Source organism: Pholcus phalangioides, unplaced genomic scaffold (assembly GCF_987345545.1).
Source record: "Pholcus phalangioides strain wild (caught in Gottingen) unplaced genomic scaffold, Ppha-v1.0 ptg000021l_1, whole genome shotgun sequence".
In the NCBI taxonomy this organism is placed as follows: domain Eukaryota; kingdom Metazoa; phylum Arthropoda; class Arachnida; order Araneae; family Pholcidae; genus Pholcus; species Pholcus phalangioides.
In genome coordinates this window covers 10,928,973-10,948,750 of record NW_028301614.1, presented here as the reverse complement: position 1 = coordinate 10,948,750, position 19,778 = coordinate 10,928,973, and the positions used below count along the sequence as shown (strand labels likewise).

Sequence of the window (19,778 nt, the reverse complement as noted above, 5' to 3'; positions counted from 1 at the left end):
GGTTTTTTTATTTTTATTTTTTCTGGGTCAGAAAATCGCAGACTTGCCGAAGAGGAGGAAAACAGGAAGCAGAACACAATACGTCACGTAGGCAAAGAAGCTCCTGGAAGTATCTATCATCACACACTTCCTTGCCTTACGTCCTCCTCTCCATCTTACTGTCCAAGCATGTAACTTATATACGAGAAGACGTTGCTCGTATTCAAGTAATGGGAATCGTGACCAGGAGCCAACGTTATTCCCCCGAAAACCCACTTCCGACAAGTCTCAGGAAAACTGTTTTCGATATGTCTCTTCCCTGCATCTACATCCATCGATGTAGCCCGAAACTGAAATACTGCTACACACATATAATTAGTATATTGTTTCTTATTATTTTTTGTTATACGCCATGCATGTGGATTTTCCAATACAGTCGACGCCGCTCGTTATAATCACGCGTAATGTTATCATTTGGGTATTGTTATCACTTTTGCAGAGGACGGAACGGACGAATATCGTAACATGGGAAAAATTGTTTATAGTTATCGTGACTTTGGATAATGCGATTTTTTTTTTTGTCGAAAAATTTTTTTGCGCATTTTGAAGCTTTAACAAAACTTTTTTTTCCAATAAGTTATCGTTATCAGGCTCCAAGATTATGTAAGAGGCTAAAAAGTATTCTCTTTCCCCCCCCCCTCCCTTGTTGATAAACATTTCCGTCTTCAGTCAGCCTGTAGTATTCGCTGTGTACGTGTGGAGCCGCTTAAGAAATGGCCTTCCTATAGTGAAAGCAAATGTAAGAGGAAAAAGAAGCCCTTTCCTTCAATTCTTGATCAGTTTCTTTCAATTGACCAAATTTCAATTTCTTTTACGAGAGACTTTCTCAAGGAAAGCCTTTCTATGAAGCGTATTGTACATTAAAAAAATGATCGAAATTCGTGATATACATTAGTGTATTAGACAATTTTATTTTAACGCCTCACAATGGCTGAATAACAAAAATGCGGGATTTTAGCTCAAACGAAGAGAATGTCCCGTTTTCGAATGGAATAAAGAAAATGGAATGATTGAGCATTTTACAACTAATTATGTGGGAAAGAAAAACAGTTGTACCGTTTTACCAATACCCGTTTACCACACGTCCCGTCCAAACGGGATCTATGGTAGCTGTACTTGCAAACAGGACTTTTTCGGATATAGTTACCAGAAACCCCGAGTCCCGTTGTATTCGTATTAAGCTGCGTGGACTGTATTGCCGAATGTTTTCTAAACAGGCTTATATTCAAGAAATGCCTGTATAACATTCAACACAGATTTTTCCTTGAGCATAACTGGATGTATTGAGTATCTTAATCAGACATCTACACCCTGTTGCTCACAAGCACCACGATGCTCCCTGAAGCACAGTGTTTTATGTCCATGTTTAATTTCGTGCTCAGGAGCACTTAATCAAATTCCCGATTAAAACCTTGTGCAAATTTCATTTAAGGATTAAAATCATCTAGATTTTTCGTGCATTCGTATGTCAAACTTGTCGTAAGGGTGCTCTTCTTGAGGTGATGGGTGTAGGCAGTGCTCGTGACAAGAAAAAGTTTGAAAAAAACCTCTGATCTAAATTAAAGCCTCTTACTCTGAACTATCTGCAGCAGTGACTACATTATGACGTCGGTACAACGTCGATGGTTTTTAACGTCATCCCATTTATAACTTTAGTATTTTAAAGTCTCGACTGACGGAATAGGAATTATTTCCTATACTTTTCCGTATATATCAGTCATTCTTGAATTTAAAAACCGCTTACAGCCTTTTTTTTTTTTTGCGAGTGCCGAATGATTACAAAACGGAAAGTATAACTTCAACATTCAGAACTTTTGTAGAGAAGCTACCCTAATGAAATCAAATGTGTGAAAAAAATGACAGCACTGACTGACTTCACTTCTGCCGAGGACTCCTCAAACTGTTGCACTGGTAACAAATCAAAACAAATTTTCAAGTTATAATGATGAAAATGGCTGTAACATCCAAACTGAAATCGTATTCAATTCAGAAGCTCTGTCAGTGTTGAATAATGTTAAGGGGTTCCCCACAACAACAGAATTAGGAAAATTGGTTGAAAAAGTTCAGAATTGGACCGAAAATGTTCCGAGTTCGTACCTGCGTCATGTTAAAGGTCTAAAAAGGTGCCTCCAAACAAGATAGAGCGATATGATTCGAAAGATGGATAGAGCCAACTGGATGGAAAAAGTATCAGACAGAGAAAAACGGAAAAATTTAGAGACCTACAACCAGCAGTGGATTGATTGAAAATGGTTGATTGATATAATTTTCAGTAGTTCCACGAGGGAAGCTATTGGGTATCTGGTACATGCCTTCCGATTTCAGTAAGTGTTTGGACTTTAAATTATAATGTATTTTATATGAATTATTAACGTCTCGAATATTTTTATAAGATAACCCAAACGTTATCCAGCCAACAGTTACCATTATCAGCAAAATGTATGCTCAACAGATGCCATAGACTTACTTGCTTACGTAGTCCAAAACAAAACACAGACATCAGATGTTACGAAAAAACAAAGTGGATAAAAAAAGCTATTGCGATCACCAGTTTTTAAAGAGGAAGTCCATCTCGTCTCTGTCCTGTCTGGGATTTTTGGCTCAGGGAAGTTGTTGTTTGGGAGGACAGACTGAATTGGAATAGATATATGTGTGTGTGTGTGTCTGCCCTTGCCAAAACTGCAAGGAAATCCTGCTGTGTCTATTTTTGCAGCTCTATTTTTTTCCTCTTTTCTTTTTTGCATTTTTTCTTTCTCATCTCTCAGTATGTTAATGAACGTTTCGTTTTAATTGAAGTCAGTAGAGACCGACTCCTGGCAACAGAGATTTTTGCAACGTAACATAACCAAACAAGCGACGGAGATTGTTAATTTCTTCTGACTGTAACGTAGTCTCTTGAAGAGTTCAAAGACTTCATCAGCGAAAAACATATATTTTACCATTAGTATATCAATCCGAGTCACGTGTAGAACCATTCTTTTCGTCATACCAAAAGATTAAGTTCAGAAGTGCTGTGCAGCAACAAAATGAAGGCACTGGAGTATCTCAACATTACATAATCCTTTCAGATTCTGTGCGTACAAACGAGGAGAGGGCTGCTTTTTCTAGCTGCAAATATTCTTTTTTTTTCTTAACCTCAGGGAGTTCAGCCAGCACCTCCTAGGGAAAAACTCTTTTCTCTTGTCTAAGAGTGGCTTCCAGGTGGGCTGGTTCAGTCCTGACTTCACAGATTGTACAAATACAAACACAAAGACCCCAATAGGCAAATTGCCGAGCGAGGTGGCTGAAAAAAAAGATGCTCATAAAAAAAATATGGATGTCAAATATAACAAAAATACAGCAACCTAATATAAAAGCATATATCACGAAAGAAAGAAAACTAATAATTAATACTATATAATGTATATATGTATAATATGTTCATAATGATATTAAGGTTGTCTTCTCCAAGTATGTACAGCTTCTCGATTTATCCCAATATATCTATCGTACTTCTTTTTAAACGTTTCAATTCTGTTAGAATTCACGACCCCGGAAGTACGCTATTCCATTCATAACAACCCTATTAGAGGAAACCTCCCTGCGATACCATAACCTAAAATTGTCCTTTATCAATCGATACTGGTGTCCCCTTGTCGAAACAGTAATTGATTGGCGGTGTATAAATAACTCAAGGTCCATCCAATCCATCCCGTTGAAATTTTTAAAGACTTCGATCATATCCCCCCCGACACCTGCATTTCTCCAATGTAAACACATTAAAGACATCAAGTCTTTTTCGTAACTCAAGCCTTGTGAGCCAACAAGTGCATGCATAGCTCTTCTGTGCACCCCCTTCAGACAAGTCTATGTCCCTCTGTAGGTATCTAAAATCTTACGGCATACTGCAGTCCAAGACGAACTAATCCTCGTAAAATCGGAAGAATTTCTTTAGGAGAACGATTCGAAGAGACCTTTTTAAGAATGGAACCGAGCATTCTATTAGCTTTTTCTGACCACCGCTGAACAATGTTCAGGGAACCGAAGCTGCTCGTCAATGAGAATTCCCAAATCGGTGACCCTGGTTGCATCATTCAACTCATAAGAGAAACGTGGATTGTTTGAACCGAAATGAGTGACCATGCACTTATTAACACTAAAGGTCATGTTCCATTCATTAAAAAAATGGCTACCGGAATGCAAGTTTTTTCCAAAAGTGCACATTGTAAATGCACACTACATCTCTGAAGAAAATGCCTACAGATGAAAATTTTCAGTGATAAAATGACCAAAGAGGAAAAAAAAAAGATACATTGCTTGAAAATTCCTAACATATCACCGATCGCTCAAAAATGCTTAAAATATGACCTGCCATAAAAACCCGAGCCCTAGTCATAACCAATCCGTGCTAAAATACACCCACAGTTGTAGTGTATGTGATGTGTTGTTTTTTGGCATGCAGTTTATAATGTCTATAAGGGAACGAATATCGAGAACAAATGGGATATAAGCCTTTTTATCCTATCGGTATTTTGGCAAATAAATGCGTTGCGTGGGTGGAAATTTTTATTTTCTGGCTCCTTTTATCGGGAAAACGAAGTACATACAATAAGGTTCGATTATCTACACGCGAGTGGAAGGACTTTTAACACCCACGCAATCATTTATTTATAATCGAAGGATTATGCATTTCCAACACATTTCGACGTGTTATCGACAGCAACAACAACAACGCCTACCATCTTATTGTTATTACTCAACACATCGATTTGCAAAAAAGTTTTAGTAAAGGCGGGCGAAAAGTACGTAGAAACGTCAAAAAATTCATAAAAAACTGTTTGCAGGATTAGCATCGCTAGGGCACGGAAATTTAAGACCGGAAAAAAAATAACTCAAGAAACAGCCGATAGGTGGCACTGACGTACACAAGTCAAACGAAAGATACGCTAATAACGAACAGAATGCCTTCAAATCGTTTATTACAGCAGTATATGCTCCACATGACCACCACCACCACAGAGAATAACCCATTGCAGGCGAGTCACAAATCCAGCAACGGGGCAGAGTGCAGCAGTTCCACGTACACGGTTTACAACGGTGAACTGGTTGTGTATTAGGAGCGCAAGTTCTTAAAACCGTCTTATTTGCATATTTCCACCGAAGTCGCTCGTACCAGAGCCACCTATCGGCTGTTTTTGAGTTTTTTCCTGTCAAAAAAACTCCCGTGACCTTAGCGATGCTAACCCTGCAAACCGTTTTTTATTTCGGTTATTTTTCCGGTTTTTTTTATCAATTTTTAAAGTTTTTACAGACTTTTGCCGACATTGTATTACTGAAAGTTATAGTCGATGTCGAAGTAATTAATTTTTTCGATTATCGTCCTCTTCACCATTTGCTATCTGCGGCCATTTTATATTATTCCTCCCCCACATCAATTTATTGCAATACTTACACATAAGAGATAGTAGGCATAAAGTATATTTCTCTTTTCACCCCCACTTACCTGTTTCTTACCCCTCTTACGTACAAGTATATAGTAGAACCTATTTAACCTTAGAATAGAGGCTTTTTACCTCCACATCACGGAGATGTAAAGAACTACTTTTTTTTTCATAGGGTTGCAACAAAGTTTCGTGATGATGAGGAGAGACGAAAGAAAACAGACTCGTTTGAATTTATTCCACTGGCGTTTGGACGCTTAATCGTAAAGTGATTAAGCTCCCCGAAAGCAGAATTTTCAGATCGGTGAATAGTTCCATGGCGCATTTCCAGATCACTCGAGTGTCCCATGCCACATTTCCAGATTACCCAAATGACCCGTGGCACATTTCTAGGTCATTTCAGCGCTGGTCCAGATCACTTAATTAAGCGGTCCACGGCACGTTTTCAAATTAATCAAGTGTTCCGTAGTCTCTTAAAGGTTGGCCGATATGGTGGTAGAGTGGTCATAGTGACGGACTCACATCGCGAGGACCCGAAACCAACCATGACCCCCCGCTCTGTCCCCACAGAAGTTGAATTTCTGTGGTTCCCAACTTCGAGGAGTGAATGCGAGCCGATCTTCCACCTCGACACAGAGAGCAACAGGCCTGCACCGATACAATAGTCGAATCACTACACTTCACTCATAGTTAGAAAAATTGTTCGCAGACGGAAGCACTACACAGAAACAAAACTTCACGTCAGGTTCGCTTCACATTCATATTTCAACATGTATCAATTCGTTAGAGGTTCCGCAGAGGAATATGGACGAGGTACATGTGTGGTTCGGTATTAGTCTCTTAAAGGTTGAGCACCTTGGTCAAGAGCAGGTGTGTCCATCTTCTTTCCGTTCGTGGGCCAACATAATGATCAGCTATAGCACCGCGAACCCCATTAGTGGTGCCACTTCAGCGTATGAGCATCAGGACAGCTGTTGGCCACCCCTGGTCTATAGCATTAAATATGTGGTAATATAGGAATAACTAAGTATGCATTCCTTTTAAAATAAACCTTTTCATCAGTTCAACGACGAAGTGTTATTGAAACGATGAGAGTGACAGGCAACAACTCCCCCTAGCGGATGTCAAAAATATTTTAAGTTTTTTCTTTTCTTTTTATAGAATTTTTACGCGTGATCGTTCAATTGAAGCCACAATAACATAAACCGGCATCATCATCACATCCTCCAATGAATCTTTTTCTTCAAGTGCCAACAGTCCTTATCTTCCTTCCCTCCCTCCCGTGTTATAATTGGCTTAACGACACCTAACAATTTCACACGGGCGCCAAGGAAACGTGTCACTCGTATGTTTCTCGCCCACAAAAAAATGATAATAGTATGAAAGTAACTTAATTGAGGGCCACATCGTTGAATCATTTTGCATGGCCACGACTGTCACGAAATGCCAAGTACATGCATGCATATATATCATATCATCGACACATTCCACCTCTCCCTGCCATCATCAGCTCATTAAATCTTCCAATACCCGCCACATGTGGCAGACACTTCTTTTTCAATACGATATGACAATGTAATGATGGTCATCCCCAAATTCGACGAATGCAGATCCTAAGAAGATGATACACACACACACATTTTTTTTTTCGCCCATGACAATCTAAAAACGTAAAAAATGCCCGTGTCATCACGCACAAATGCCATTCTGCAATTTGCCACTGATAGGGATCTCTGATTTTCCGTCGTCATCACCATCATCTTGCTCTATTCCCATCCATTATTTTCATTATTCCTATCATGGTTCTACATGAGTGTGTGCGTGTGTGTGTCCTGGAATGTCGATCTATCTTAGTACGTAAGGCCAATAATAATAATAATAAGATGAATAATCGAGCAGTGAAAGTGCTAGAAAATGGCGTACGATAGGCGGGGGGGAGGTAAGAAAAGCGTGCGACCGACCGACCATTTTGGAAGGTGACGCCTTTGCAAATATCACACCACGTAGTTGAAGGTTGCCATTAAACCGTCAAAAGCCTACCACAAATACGAGCCCGGAACTTACGTGGGCTTTTAAGGACGGCCGAGACCGCGAGGTATTATATATATTAAAAAAGAAAAGAACATTATTACACTGCATGAATAAGAACATTATTTTTTTTTATTCTTGTATGTATGTAGCACATGCCTATTTATCTCATCGTCCAAAAATTTATGGATTAAATACAAACTGGTTTCTTTATGATGTCACTTGCATGTGAGACAAGATAAAACAGCTTTTTTAACCCCCCCCCCCCCGTAGATTTCTTGTATGAGAATTTGTATGACCTGGCGCTGGTTTAATGCGTGGGAGCCTTCGGGAAAAGAGCATCGCTGTGGTGGTCAGCTAGTTATATGGGTCGCAATTAATGGAAGAAAGACTATGGTGCTATAAATATATTTTTACATGTACTGTCAGCCCCGCTTAATCGGGTAACGGTTACCTCCCCCCGTGTTCGCCAATACGCATCAAAATTCAATTTTACTCCTCCAAATTTCGTTGAGGAGTGAAAATACTCCTTCAGATTTGAGGGGTTTTTTTTCTCTTAATAGTGAGTGTTATTCCTTACTGATAGAAAAAAAAATCCCTTCTTTTTCAGCAGAATACCCCTTAACAATGAGGAGTGAAATTAGTCTTCAAAATTATATTCTCGGATAACACACGCTCTTTCTTCTGAAACCAAAATTTCTCTTCAATTTTTTTTTTCAACATAAGGAGAGTATATCAACCTATTGAAAATGATCGAATATTATCATGAACATAATAACCGCAAATACAAATTAGCTACTATATGCATAGTATTTTTGTTATATAAAATATTTGGATATTGAAGAAAAAAAATGTATTTCGCTGAGAATTCCAGGAAACACGCTTTTCCTTAGAAGTTCAGAGTATCTAAGCTGTCTTCAGCACATTTAATTATTTTATTTTTGTCCTCTGTTGAGTCAATAGAGGACTTTCTCTCGATGAAAGTAAAAATAAAAAAAAAACAAAGTTGCATAACGTTATGGCGTTGCATTGAAATTGAAAAAATGAATGTAGATAGAGAGAAAGAAAGAACGGGAATTTTTCAATCTCAGATCCCACGTATTAACATAAATTCTGATGAAATTGAAGAATAGCGGAAAAACGGACGCTTGATCAGAAAACGCAAGAGAAAATCTGATTCCAATAATGTCAACCAAGCTGTATTGCACATGGCTTCATGCTGGAAGAGCCAAATACGCGTTAATCAACGAAGATATGATTAGGCAAAAAAGCACAGGAAATTGCCAATGATTTTGAAAACTGAAGACTTTTCTGCTTCGAAAGGATGGTTACACAGATGACAGCAAAGGAGCAATTTGCTGTTTAATTCTTAAATGCGTAGCTTTGCATATATTATGTGAAGGGTCTTTTAGACGTTCATTACTGCAGCCAGTTTATAAAGATAAGAATACAGAATTGACTTTGCACATAAGCTGAGCTTTTTCCCATCTTATATAATAAATTGGCTGGTAGATGTCTCAATCAACGGCAATTACTCTTTGTTTGTTGCAGACCCTGCGTGGCTATGATTTCGCTGTTTTGTTCAAATGGGGGGTTTTTTTTTTGCATTTCTTTCTGTTTTTTTAAATTGAAGCTTGCAACCTGAATTTTTTATGAATTTCACATTTTTTTGTGAATCACAAAGAAAGTAGTTGGTTCTCATTATTAGCCATTACTTTCATCCCGGACACCCCATATTTTTCCACTTGTTGCCAAAAGAAGATTGACCATTTGATATTGTGGCTCTTTTTTGATTAATTGGAAGAAAAACTTGGAATGTTTGAGATGGGTTGTATGACTAGAATGACCATACATCCCGTATGTCCCGGAGCATCCCGAATTTTCCCGTAATTTTCACTATCCCAACTTTTACAAACTGGAATCTTCATTCTCTATTGGAGTTAAGGAAAAAAATTATCTTCTCAACTCATAAATTACATTATGATAATTAAAACTACAAATAAGAATATTTATTTCACATATTTGTCATGTTAAAATTTTTATTTCGTTGAATTCATTTTAATCCACTGCAATTGGCAATAATATTTTATTTCCCGCTAATGACGATTTTTCTGCTTGTTTAGCAACAGTTGGCAACTTTTCATAATTTCGGCATCATTTATGGCGATAATTGGCAATATCCTGTATTTCCCATATTTGCAATCCCTATATCCCGTATTTTTCTCGAAGCAATATGGTCAGCCCGGAATGTTTTCAACTCTTATGAGCTAACGGGGCGCACGTGTAATTTTTCAGGGGGGTAAGCGAGCCCAAATGCCTTAATGTGTTGCCAAAAATAGCAAAACCGCAATATACTTACTTTTCAATCATTCCCCTAAGGCCGGTATTACACTATAAAAGTTCGATATAAGTCCTATTATAAAACTTGAAAAATGCAGCCAATAAGGTCAACGGTTGCATTTTCTAGAATATAACCAATAACCTTATTGGTTAGATTTTTCAAGTTTTATAAAATGGATTTTATCAAACTTTTATAGTGTAATACCGGTCTTACACAATGGTTAGGGACCACCGAGCAAAGTGTGTTGTTTGTTTCCATTCTTTTACGCTTACGCATTCCTTTACAAACGCAGGTCTACCGGATTATTCTATAGAATTTCGTTTTACGGACAATCTGCACAGAAATGTCAAGTTATTTTGAAATTAAAATATTAACCGAGATTAATAATAGACAATTGTTTCGCGTGCGAAGTGTGCGTTTTGGATCAGAAAATTAATTAAAGTGAAAGTTAGCGATGGTGGCATCACGTGACAATGATGATGATGATGATGATAACTCCCGGGCAAGACTCGTATCGTGATTATCCTCGCGTTGCTATTAATCCCTGATTTGCCGGGGAAAATAACCTGGAAGTATATGCAATATTGATGCATAACAATGGACACCACGCGTCAATTTACTACAACCTCGAGCCATCACGGATGATTAAAACTTCATCGGAAATAGCCTCGAATCCCTTAGAGACACTTCGGCTATCAGTTCGAAACCCAAGTTGGAAGATTTAAGACACGTCTGCGTATGGGTTGCATCCGCCGCGCACGCGCGGGCAGGACACTTTGCAGTGTCCGTTGCCACAAAGTAGAAGCACACCACACCAAAACGACATCAACTAAATAATTCAATTCTGGAAGCTCATAAACCGAGATCGGATCATTTATTTCAATTAGCTAAATTGTAATCTGTGTTATCTTTAGACGGAGGGAAGTAACGGCTAATTGTGACGTCATGGCGTCTGCAGCTGTTAACGAACGGACAAAAAAAAATTAATAAATAAAAGAGGGCCTGCGGTAGGACAATGGCACACATACACATGTGTACTAATGCCAAGTTTATCTATCAAGCTCGCTGCAACGTCCCTTTTTTTCCGATTTGCTGAAAAGCTGCTGCATTCACTGCATTTGTTACTCTTTCTGCAACTGGATAGATATTCCATAACTCGAGAGTTACATCTTCGCTTACTGTATTTCCCGATAATCCATTTTCGCCTCGTACATTCGTAGATTAGACATTAAGATCGGCTGTGAGTTTTGGGAACTAAGTTTCCAGGAGACATTCCAGTCAAATAATCTTCGGAAATCCATTTCAGAGAAAATCTTTTGGGACCTCTCCGATCGTCGAAAATCCATTTTAGAACTACTATTACCAACTGAACAGTTTGATCTACTAACATCTTTGATAACGCATTTGGGGAGAACTTTCGCTCTGCTGATCTTCGATTCTCATTGAAGACATATTTTTGGGACCTTTCATTGCCTATTGGACGCTCTATCGATCTCTGAAAATCCTATAAATTGATGTTCAAAAAACCGTTTCAGGATATCAATTAAAATCTTGCACCGACCGCCAACTAAATATCAAATATATTCTCGAACTGTATCACTCAACCAATAGCCAAATCTGAAGCTAAAATGAAATTTTCATAGATTATAAACCAGCTGGTTCAATGCGTCAAAGTACGAAGTGTTCTAATTCCGCGGTTTTCAACATGTGTACCTTGAAGCTTAAAGAAATACTACCACCAAAAAATAGAAATAATGCTAGCTAACAGAGACAGTCCGATGAAAATACCGTTAATTGATGTGCTTCAGCCTAAAGTTCGTCAGGGCCATATAATAAGGGCTATCTCACGAAGCGAAGGAGTCAGTGCAAGCTGACATCATCGCCCTGACAGAACGGTTAAATTGAAATTGACTAATCTGGTATTTCAAGGTCGCGCTCTAGTTAAAAAGCATTAGAGCAGTGACGTCACACACCTGATCCGAGAACACGCCAACTGAGGCAAGGCAGCAAGAACAATTTCAAAGGGATGAGGCAGCCCTTACTATATAGCCCTGCGCGCTCGTGTCCCGCTTAGCCCAATAGTCATAAGCAAATATTTGCTTTCAATGTTTTGTCGTCTTTCCTGCTGAAATGAAGCACCAGCGGCATAGGCTGGCTACACACTGGGCCGATGTACCTTGGCGAATATTTGCTTCCAGAAAACTCAACACGCAAACGTGTATTGTGACTGCAGACATTCTTCGACCAATGTGTGGCCAGACGACTACTGCACCATACATACACCTCGTTCATATTCCTCTATAGAATTTCTTACGAATGAGTACATGTTGGAATGAGCGTATATTTCTTGTGTGAACCTAACGTAAAGTTTCTTTCTGTGTAATGCTTGATATTCAATGTATTTTTCGAACTATCAGTGAAGTGTAATGATTAAATATTTGTACTGTTATAGGCCCGTTGCTCTCTGTGACGAGACATTTTAACGTGGAGATCGGGCTCGCATTCGTGCCTCGAAGTTGGGAAACGCAGAAGTTGTGCAGCCAAACTAAAAGTTCTCGAATGATAGCAGTTCCTTTGACTTAAGGTGACCACTTGCCGCTGTGGTGGTCGAGTGGTTATAGTGACGGACTCGCGATGCGAGGATCCGGGTTCGAACCCCACAGTGGTGGTCGGCTGAAGTTGGTTTTCTGTGGTTCCCAACTTCAAGGCGCAAATGCGAGCCGATCTCCCCCTTAAAGTCTCGCCACAGAGAGCAACAGTCCTACATCATTCAATCATAACACTTCACTCATAGTTAGAAAAACTGGTGGCAGATGGCAGCACTACACATAACAAGCATTACAGAGAAACAAAAAACTTCACGTCTGGTTTCACTACACGTACACACACATTCCCGCATGCACCGATTCGTTGGAGGTGTGTGGGCGGGGTGCATGAGTGGTGTAGCAGTAGTAGGTAGAGCCTCCAAAAAATGGCTCGGGGATCCATTATGTTCTTAAGTCAGCCACCTCGTTGGGCAATTTGCCTGTTGTGGCGTGGTATTTGTATTTAAAGTGGGAGCTGGACGGTTCCGGTCGCTCTATTCGACCAGCCTTCCAGTCTCCAACATTTATTGCCCTAGGGGCTTGGTGGTAATATGCTCGTCTACCACCGTGAAGTTTACTGTTGAGTTCCAGGTTTGAACCGGGGGAAAAATAAGATATTTTGCCTAGCGAGCTTCATTTCCAACCCAACTCGTCAATTGCAGTAAATTGCATTATAGTGATATGGCCGGTGCGGATCATTACCGATGGTGTATGACCAACCATGAAACGTATTGTGCCAAGCTGGAGACAAATGTAGTCCCAGCTTTAGGAAACTATATGAGAGGTGTCAGGAAATTTTCGAATAGCATGTTCGGTTTCATTCTCAAAAAGGTCTCTCGCGTTTCACTTTTCCGGGGCTTAGTTCGTCCTGGATTCGAGTATGCCGTCAGGTTTTGGAGACCATATCTACAGAGGGACATTGACTTAGCCGAGGGGTTGCTGAGAAAAGCCACGCGTGCTCTTGATGTCACACGGGGCGTAAGCTATGAAAACACCAAACATGGCCCCCGCTATGTCCCTTGTGGGATATAAGCAGGGCACCTTACAGCCGCTGTGGTGGTCGAGTGGTCATAGTGACGGACTCACATCGCGGGGACCCGGGTTCGAGCCTCACCACAGTGGTGGTCGGCTGAAGTTGGTTTTTCTGTGGTTCCCAACTTCAAGGCGCGAGCCGATCTTCCCGTTAAAAAGTCTCGCCACAGGGAGCAACAGTCCTGCAAACAATACAAATATTCAGTCATGACACTTCACTTCTGAGATATAGATGGCAGCACTAAAAAATCATACACAACACTAGATACGCACTCAGACTGTTAGGTACACATACTCACACTTCCGACACAACTCACTAGGTAGTAAATTGCCCGCGGCGATAGACCTGAGTGGTGCTCGACTTGAAGAAAAAAAAAGGGTCACCTTACGGCTGGGCCATGCTGGAAAAAGGAAAGCCTCGCCACCCACCAAGAACACCGGACCTCCGACTGTCCGATAGTCCAACTGGCCATTAAAAAAAAAAGTGTTACCGTATTAAGTTTAATTTTTCCACATAGTAACATCTATCTCAATTTTACAAAAAACAATTGTTTTAAATGTTATTAGTTATTAACAATTATTCATTCGTTGTATTTTATAATTTTTTTATTATTTTGAAAATTTATTATTCATTTGGACCTTGACAAAACAGATGGTAGATTGATGAAAATATCTCGATAGATGCCGCTGCTATCAAATAATCGCGTATAAAGAATCATTAGCACATCGATAAATCATGACCGAGAAAATAGCCTTATTAAATTACTGATCAAGGTAAGGTGTAATCATTTGTGATTGATTTCACGACACATTTTTGAGTCGTTGCTAATGAAACGACTAAACGACCAGCCTGATGTTTACCACGTGCGTAATTATCTTCCGATCCCCGGATCTCACAAGACGAAAACCGTGTTTTCTTTAATACTAATTGCGAACCATCGCTTCATTTTTCAGAATTTTCAATGCATCCAATATCAACGAAATCAATGGTTTAGTTTTTAATGTAACAAAACTTTTTATTTTTCAGAATAGCCGGATATGTTAATTAACCTGATTATTATTTTCCTACACACAGGCCGCCCTTACGGATTTACGACAGGTGCGTTCGCGCCGAACCCTGCGTTTTTAGAGGGCCCCCGGTAATAATTATTTCCGTAATGAGAGAAATTCTTTCATAAATTTTGCATTTTCATCTATTTTGGAATTATTTCTTTCGTGAATTCTGAATTTTCATTCATTCTAGAATTTTCATCGATTCTAGAATTCTGAATTTCCATCGGTGCTGGAATGATTTCTACAACAATTTATACATTTTCTGAATTTTCGCGAGCGCGGCGTGTGTGTGGAATTATTTCCATCAACTATATTCCTTAATCTCGATGTATGAACTTTCGGATGGTGTCTCCCCGTCCCGCGGAATATATGCAATCAGGCTAAGGGGCACCGAAATTATACGGACTCCTCTGGTCCCCCGCAATCATTTTCGTACTGGGCCCCGCGTCTGGTAAGGGTGGCCCTGCCTGCACACAATAATAGAAAACAATTCCACTTTCCAACTTTTGAAAGCCAAATTGCAGTAATAGTTTTTTCCTTCTTTCTATTCTCACATGGCGTAACACTGTAGTTGCTTGCTCTCTGGATAATAGTTAGCAACCGTCTCGCAACGAAAACGTCCATTCAAGTATTTTTAATGTGAATCGATACGCAGTCTGCGAAAAGAAAAACATTAATAGTTTTCGGATTTCTTCTTCCTCCTTTTTTTCATGTAATGTTTTTATATTCGTCCCTAATGTAATGTCTTTGACAAAGTTCAAGTAGTTCTTAACCACAGAAAAATAGTTTGGTTTTTTTTTTTTGTTCGTTTTTTCGTTATCATAATGGAAAAGCCGACGTTTTGTTCAAGTTATTGGCTCAGGTTCAACATTCTTAACATGTCATCTACAGTACTTTGTACGATTTTGGCCACGGCCGCAGTGTTTTTAGTGTTTTTTGTATCCATTTATGGAAGAAAAAACTGTTTGCAATTATATAATTGTTAATTTAATTTTTGTCGTTCGGTTCGTACGAAATACATTTATTTCAATTAATATTGTGGTATAGCATTAACGATGGCGTCAAATGTTTCTTTGGTTCAAAATCATTACAGTATACTGGTAATAAAAGTAAAAAAAAAGTATGCAGGGTGCTGTGTATCACTCAGACACAACATTATATATACGCATTCAGACTTATGTGCACACGCTCACACTTCCGGCACAGCTCACTCGGTAGTAAATTACCCATGGCGATAGACAGACTGGAGTTGTGCTCAGCTTGAAAGAAAGAAAGAAAGTATACAGAAAATAACTTTGCCGATATGAGGCCCTATTAGCAGCAAACATTAACTAATGTGAATGAAATTCAAGGTATAGGTGTTTCAAAGTGTAATGTGGTCGAGATTGCGATGGGAAACAAAAAAAAACCCCATCTCTCGCGGTTGCGGTTACAGCAGCAAAAATTCAAATAGCGACACTCACTTTTTATGCATTGCAAAGTTAATGGAGCAGTAAAACACCATAAATAGAGTTGGAAAGGCACCATAAACGAAGGAGCAGGACGCAGACAAAGAAAGATCTCATCAAAGGGTTGGTGTGCTAACCTCTCGGTCGGGGATTTCGATCAGATCTGTAGGAAGTTCCGATCGAGTGGTTAGTGCACCAACCAACCCCTTGGTGAGATATTATTTTGTCTGCGTTCGGCATCAGCGTTTATGGTGTTATCCAAAGATGTTGATGTCCGTTTTTTTACTACGCTAATCGATTTGCGGTACATAAAAATGAGTGTTGCTTTTTTTAATTTTTCGAAATTTGTTTGCTTTAACCATAACCGCAAAAGCTAGGTTTTTCTTTCTCTTCATATTCTCGAGTGCCTATATTAATGTAAATGTGATAACTTTACATATAGTAACCGATTATCATACATACTTACGAGAACCCCCCCCCCCCCCACCGCCGAGCATTTTGGTAAGTTTGTTAAATTTCCCTAAATTAATCACCTTTACCTGCGATAATCCATAATACCCAAGCGTCGCGTCATTGGTAAACATGATAATTCGTTCTGTATACTATCACCAGGGCTGGACAAATCTCGGGCGTCAATTCGCCATGGCCATTAAAGTTGGTGCCGAAATCTTCTGTGTGGACCACTAAATTCGTTTCTGAGGGCAACAGAAGTTTTTAGACTTCACACACACCAACATGTGTGCCAACATGAAAAAGGGTTATTAATCCTGGAAAAAAAGAGAGAAATTATTTTGGACCATTTTTCCTCGGGGGAATTTCTTTTGGCTCTTTAAAGATCTAGCTGGCACCTAAATTGTTTTACAATTTGTGAAGCCCTGGTCATCTCACACATAAAATTTTAGACACCAACGTTGATTTTTTTTAGTCTATAGGTGACCTGACGCGTGGGATTTGTCAAGCTCTACCCATACCAATGAATTGAAGTAGCTTATCTACTCACCCTTTTCGTGATCTCTGGAATGTTCTCCATGACGTACATGATGGTCTCGGACACTTTCGTGTCCAAGGTGCTCAAGACGTGTTCGATATTGTACGTACCGACCATCCCGGACGTGAGCCTCTCCACGGCACTTACGTATTCGCTCCAGGCCGAGTCCAGCTCGCTGACACTGGACAGGCAACCCCGCATCACGTTGAGACACAGTCCGGTGCAGGGTTTCGCCTCCGGCAGGCCTTGGCAGTGCGAGCAGTACGTCTGCCTGACAAGGACCGCGTGACACTCGGACCCGTAGTCCATGTGCTCGGTGGTGTTGAGGACTTCGACGCCGACCTGCAGCGCCTCCAGAAACGTGCGGGCCGCTTCGAACGACCGCGTCACGTGCAACACTATCACGTCCGGCAGCTCGCCGAACGGCCTGATCTCCTGCTGCGAATCGCGCAGGCAGTCCTTGTAGGTGTCCGTGAACTCTTTCTGGTGCTGGGGGTTTATGGTCGAGTGGTGGAAGGCGAGTGGGAACAACGAGTCGAAGAACGACCGGACCCTGTCTTCGAGATCTACGTCCTGGCCGCTCATGTAGGCCAGCAGGTCCGCAAAGAGCTGACTCAGGGGCAGCCTGGCCCTGCCCTCGATGAGTTGATACACGTCGGAGAACAGAGCCGTCGTGCTGTTCTCTGATGACTGTACCATGTCTAAAAATGTATCTGGAAAATGAAACAAAATTCTTCGTAAATTATGTGGAGAAACACAGCAAAACATTTGTCAAAATATATTAAACAGATTTTTACTGAAATTAAGTATTAAAGCAAAATATGTCAGCTTGGACATCTCTGTATTCTGGACACCTCTCTACATTGGACGGTTTTGAATGAAAATGGCCATAATCCCTACCACAGAATGCACACAATACTGTTCCTCTATATCATGCAGCTGTTGCTCGTGAGCACCATGGTGCCTTTCGAATCACCCGGAGTGCTCGATGCTCGTGCCCGATTTCGTGCTCACGAGCGCTCAATCAACATCCCGATTACACACCTAAAACAAATAGCATGAAATGAAAATCATCCTGATTTTTCATGTAAATGTTAAATTTGCCGTAAGGGTGCTCTTATTTTGATGATGGGTACACGCAGTTCTTGCGACTAGAAAAAAGTTGAAGACCTCTGCTCTATATCTTTGGCCCCATCTCTGACGTGGATGGAATTTGATGAAATCACAGATGTTCAACTTAGTCTTGCATTATACTATAAAAGTTTTGGTAAAGCTCTTTGATAAAACTTGAAAATTGCAACCAATAAGCGTATCGGTTACATTCGAGCGTAATGATAATTCACTCTCAGTATCAAGTGAGTCAAGAAGTTAGTGAGCGAGCAAATAAGCGAGTGAATGAGTGAGGGTGTTAGTGAGTGAAAATGTGAATAAGTGATTGAGTTAGTGAGCAGGTGAGCGGTCACTTATACGGTCACTCACTCAATCGGTCATTTACCCACTTATACGGTTACTCACTCATAACCGTATTCTGTGACTAATCTACACTCATTTGGTTACTGACTCGCTCAATCTCTCACTCACTTGGTCACTCATACAGTTTACTCACTCACTAGTTCATATTCGCCAACTTTTTCGGTCACACATTACTCACTCGCTTTTGACGAACTGTTAACGGTGAATTGTATGTCGATGACTTTCTCCGGAGGTGAAAGAGGTGATTTCTCCGTCTCGGTGAATTTTCCGTAAGTCAATAAAAACAAACACAAAAGCGCGACTATTGGCAAAACTATTCGCAATTAAATGTGTGAATCATTTTCTTCAACGAATTACAAAACAGCATATTTTGTAGAATACGCGTGTTAATTTAATTAATGTGAAATAATTCAATTTAATACATATGCAGAACGCGTCGCTCACTTAATAAGTAAAAAGCTAAAACTATATCAAATTTAGATGATCCTGTAAATTAATTTACACGATCGTGGAAAATGCAAGAACATTGTTTTTCGAAACTGACGGAACTAATCTCACTCGAAAGTGGATTTAATCAAATTTGATTTGATTTTTTTTTCCCCTCCCGTTTCCAAACATTTTTGCATTTCATTCCGATTATTATCATCTCCATCTCGAGAAAAGGCGGAAAATAAATTAAACTTACTTTTTTTTCTGGTAGATAATGATTTGCATTGTTTCCGCTATGTCACGTATAAGCTACGAAAATTTTCATTTGTTTTGTGATTAAAATGTCGTTCAAAGAAAAAGGAGGACGAATACATTGTAACGAAAATTCTTTATTAAATTCAGAGTCTCTGTGAAATACTTAAATTTATTACCTCGTTGTGAATAAAGGTATAAATCCTATACTCATTTGTCAGCATTCATTGTGAATTCTTTATTTAATGAATGAATAAATGTTTCAAAAAAGAACGCTTCTCTATAATAACAAGTTAAATAAACTTACAGTCCGTTTCAAAAGTTTAGATTTTTTACTGTGACGTGGATACCGTTCTAAACTTTGATTTCACTTTTTTTTTACTTGTGATGAGAATGCAAAAACCTTCTTCAAACTTCGGTCATTGTCGAAGAAGATAAGTTTTGGATTTCTTAAGCCCAAAACTTTGGGAAATAGTTGTCTCAAAAGTTTAGGAAAACTTCCGATTGTATGCAAATTTCGAAGATCGCGTCTATGTGGCGCATCGGAGACGTGATAGTATAAAATGGAAAGTTATCGGATTGGTTTTCATTTGAAAAAAAAAATTGCCAAAAAGTCGTCGCATATTTTGTACGATGAAATCCTTCGAGTGCTTCATTTGAAAGGAAAAAGAAAGGCAGTAAAAAGGCACT

At 39.6% G+C, this 19,778-nt stretch overlaps 1 protein-coding gene across 1 annotated transcript in view; it reads right to left on the bottom strand.

The window, feature by feature from the left end:
• The window catches only part of LOC149070610 (glypican-5-like), a 153,507-nt gene that overhangs the window by 35,627 nt on the left and 98,102 nt on the right, over positions 1 to 19,778 (bottom strand). The window contains exon 3 of the mRNA XM_089249157.1: positions 16,947 to 17,647. Within this exon, the coding sequence (XP_089105283.1) occupies positions 16,947 to 17,647 (701 nt within the window). The remainder of the gene's footprint in view (positions 1 to 16,946; positions 17,648 to 19,778) is intronic.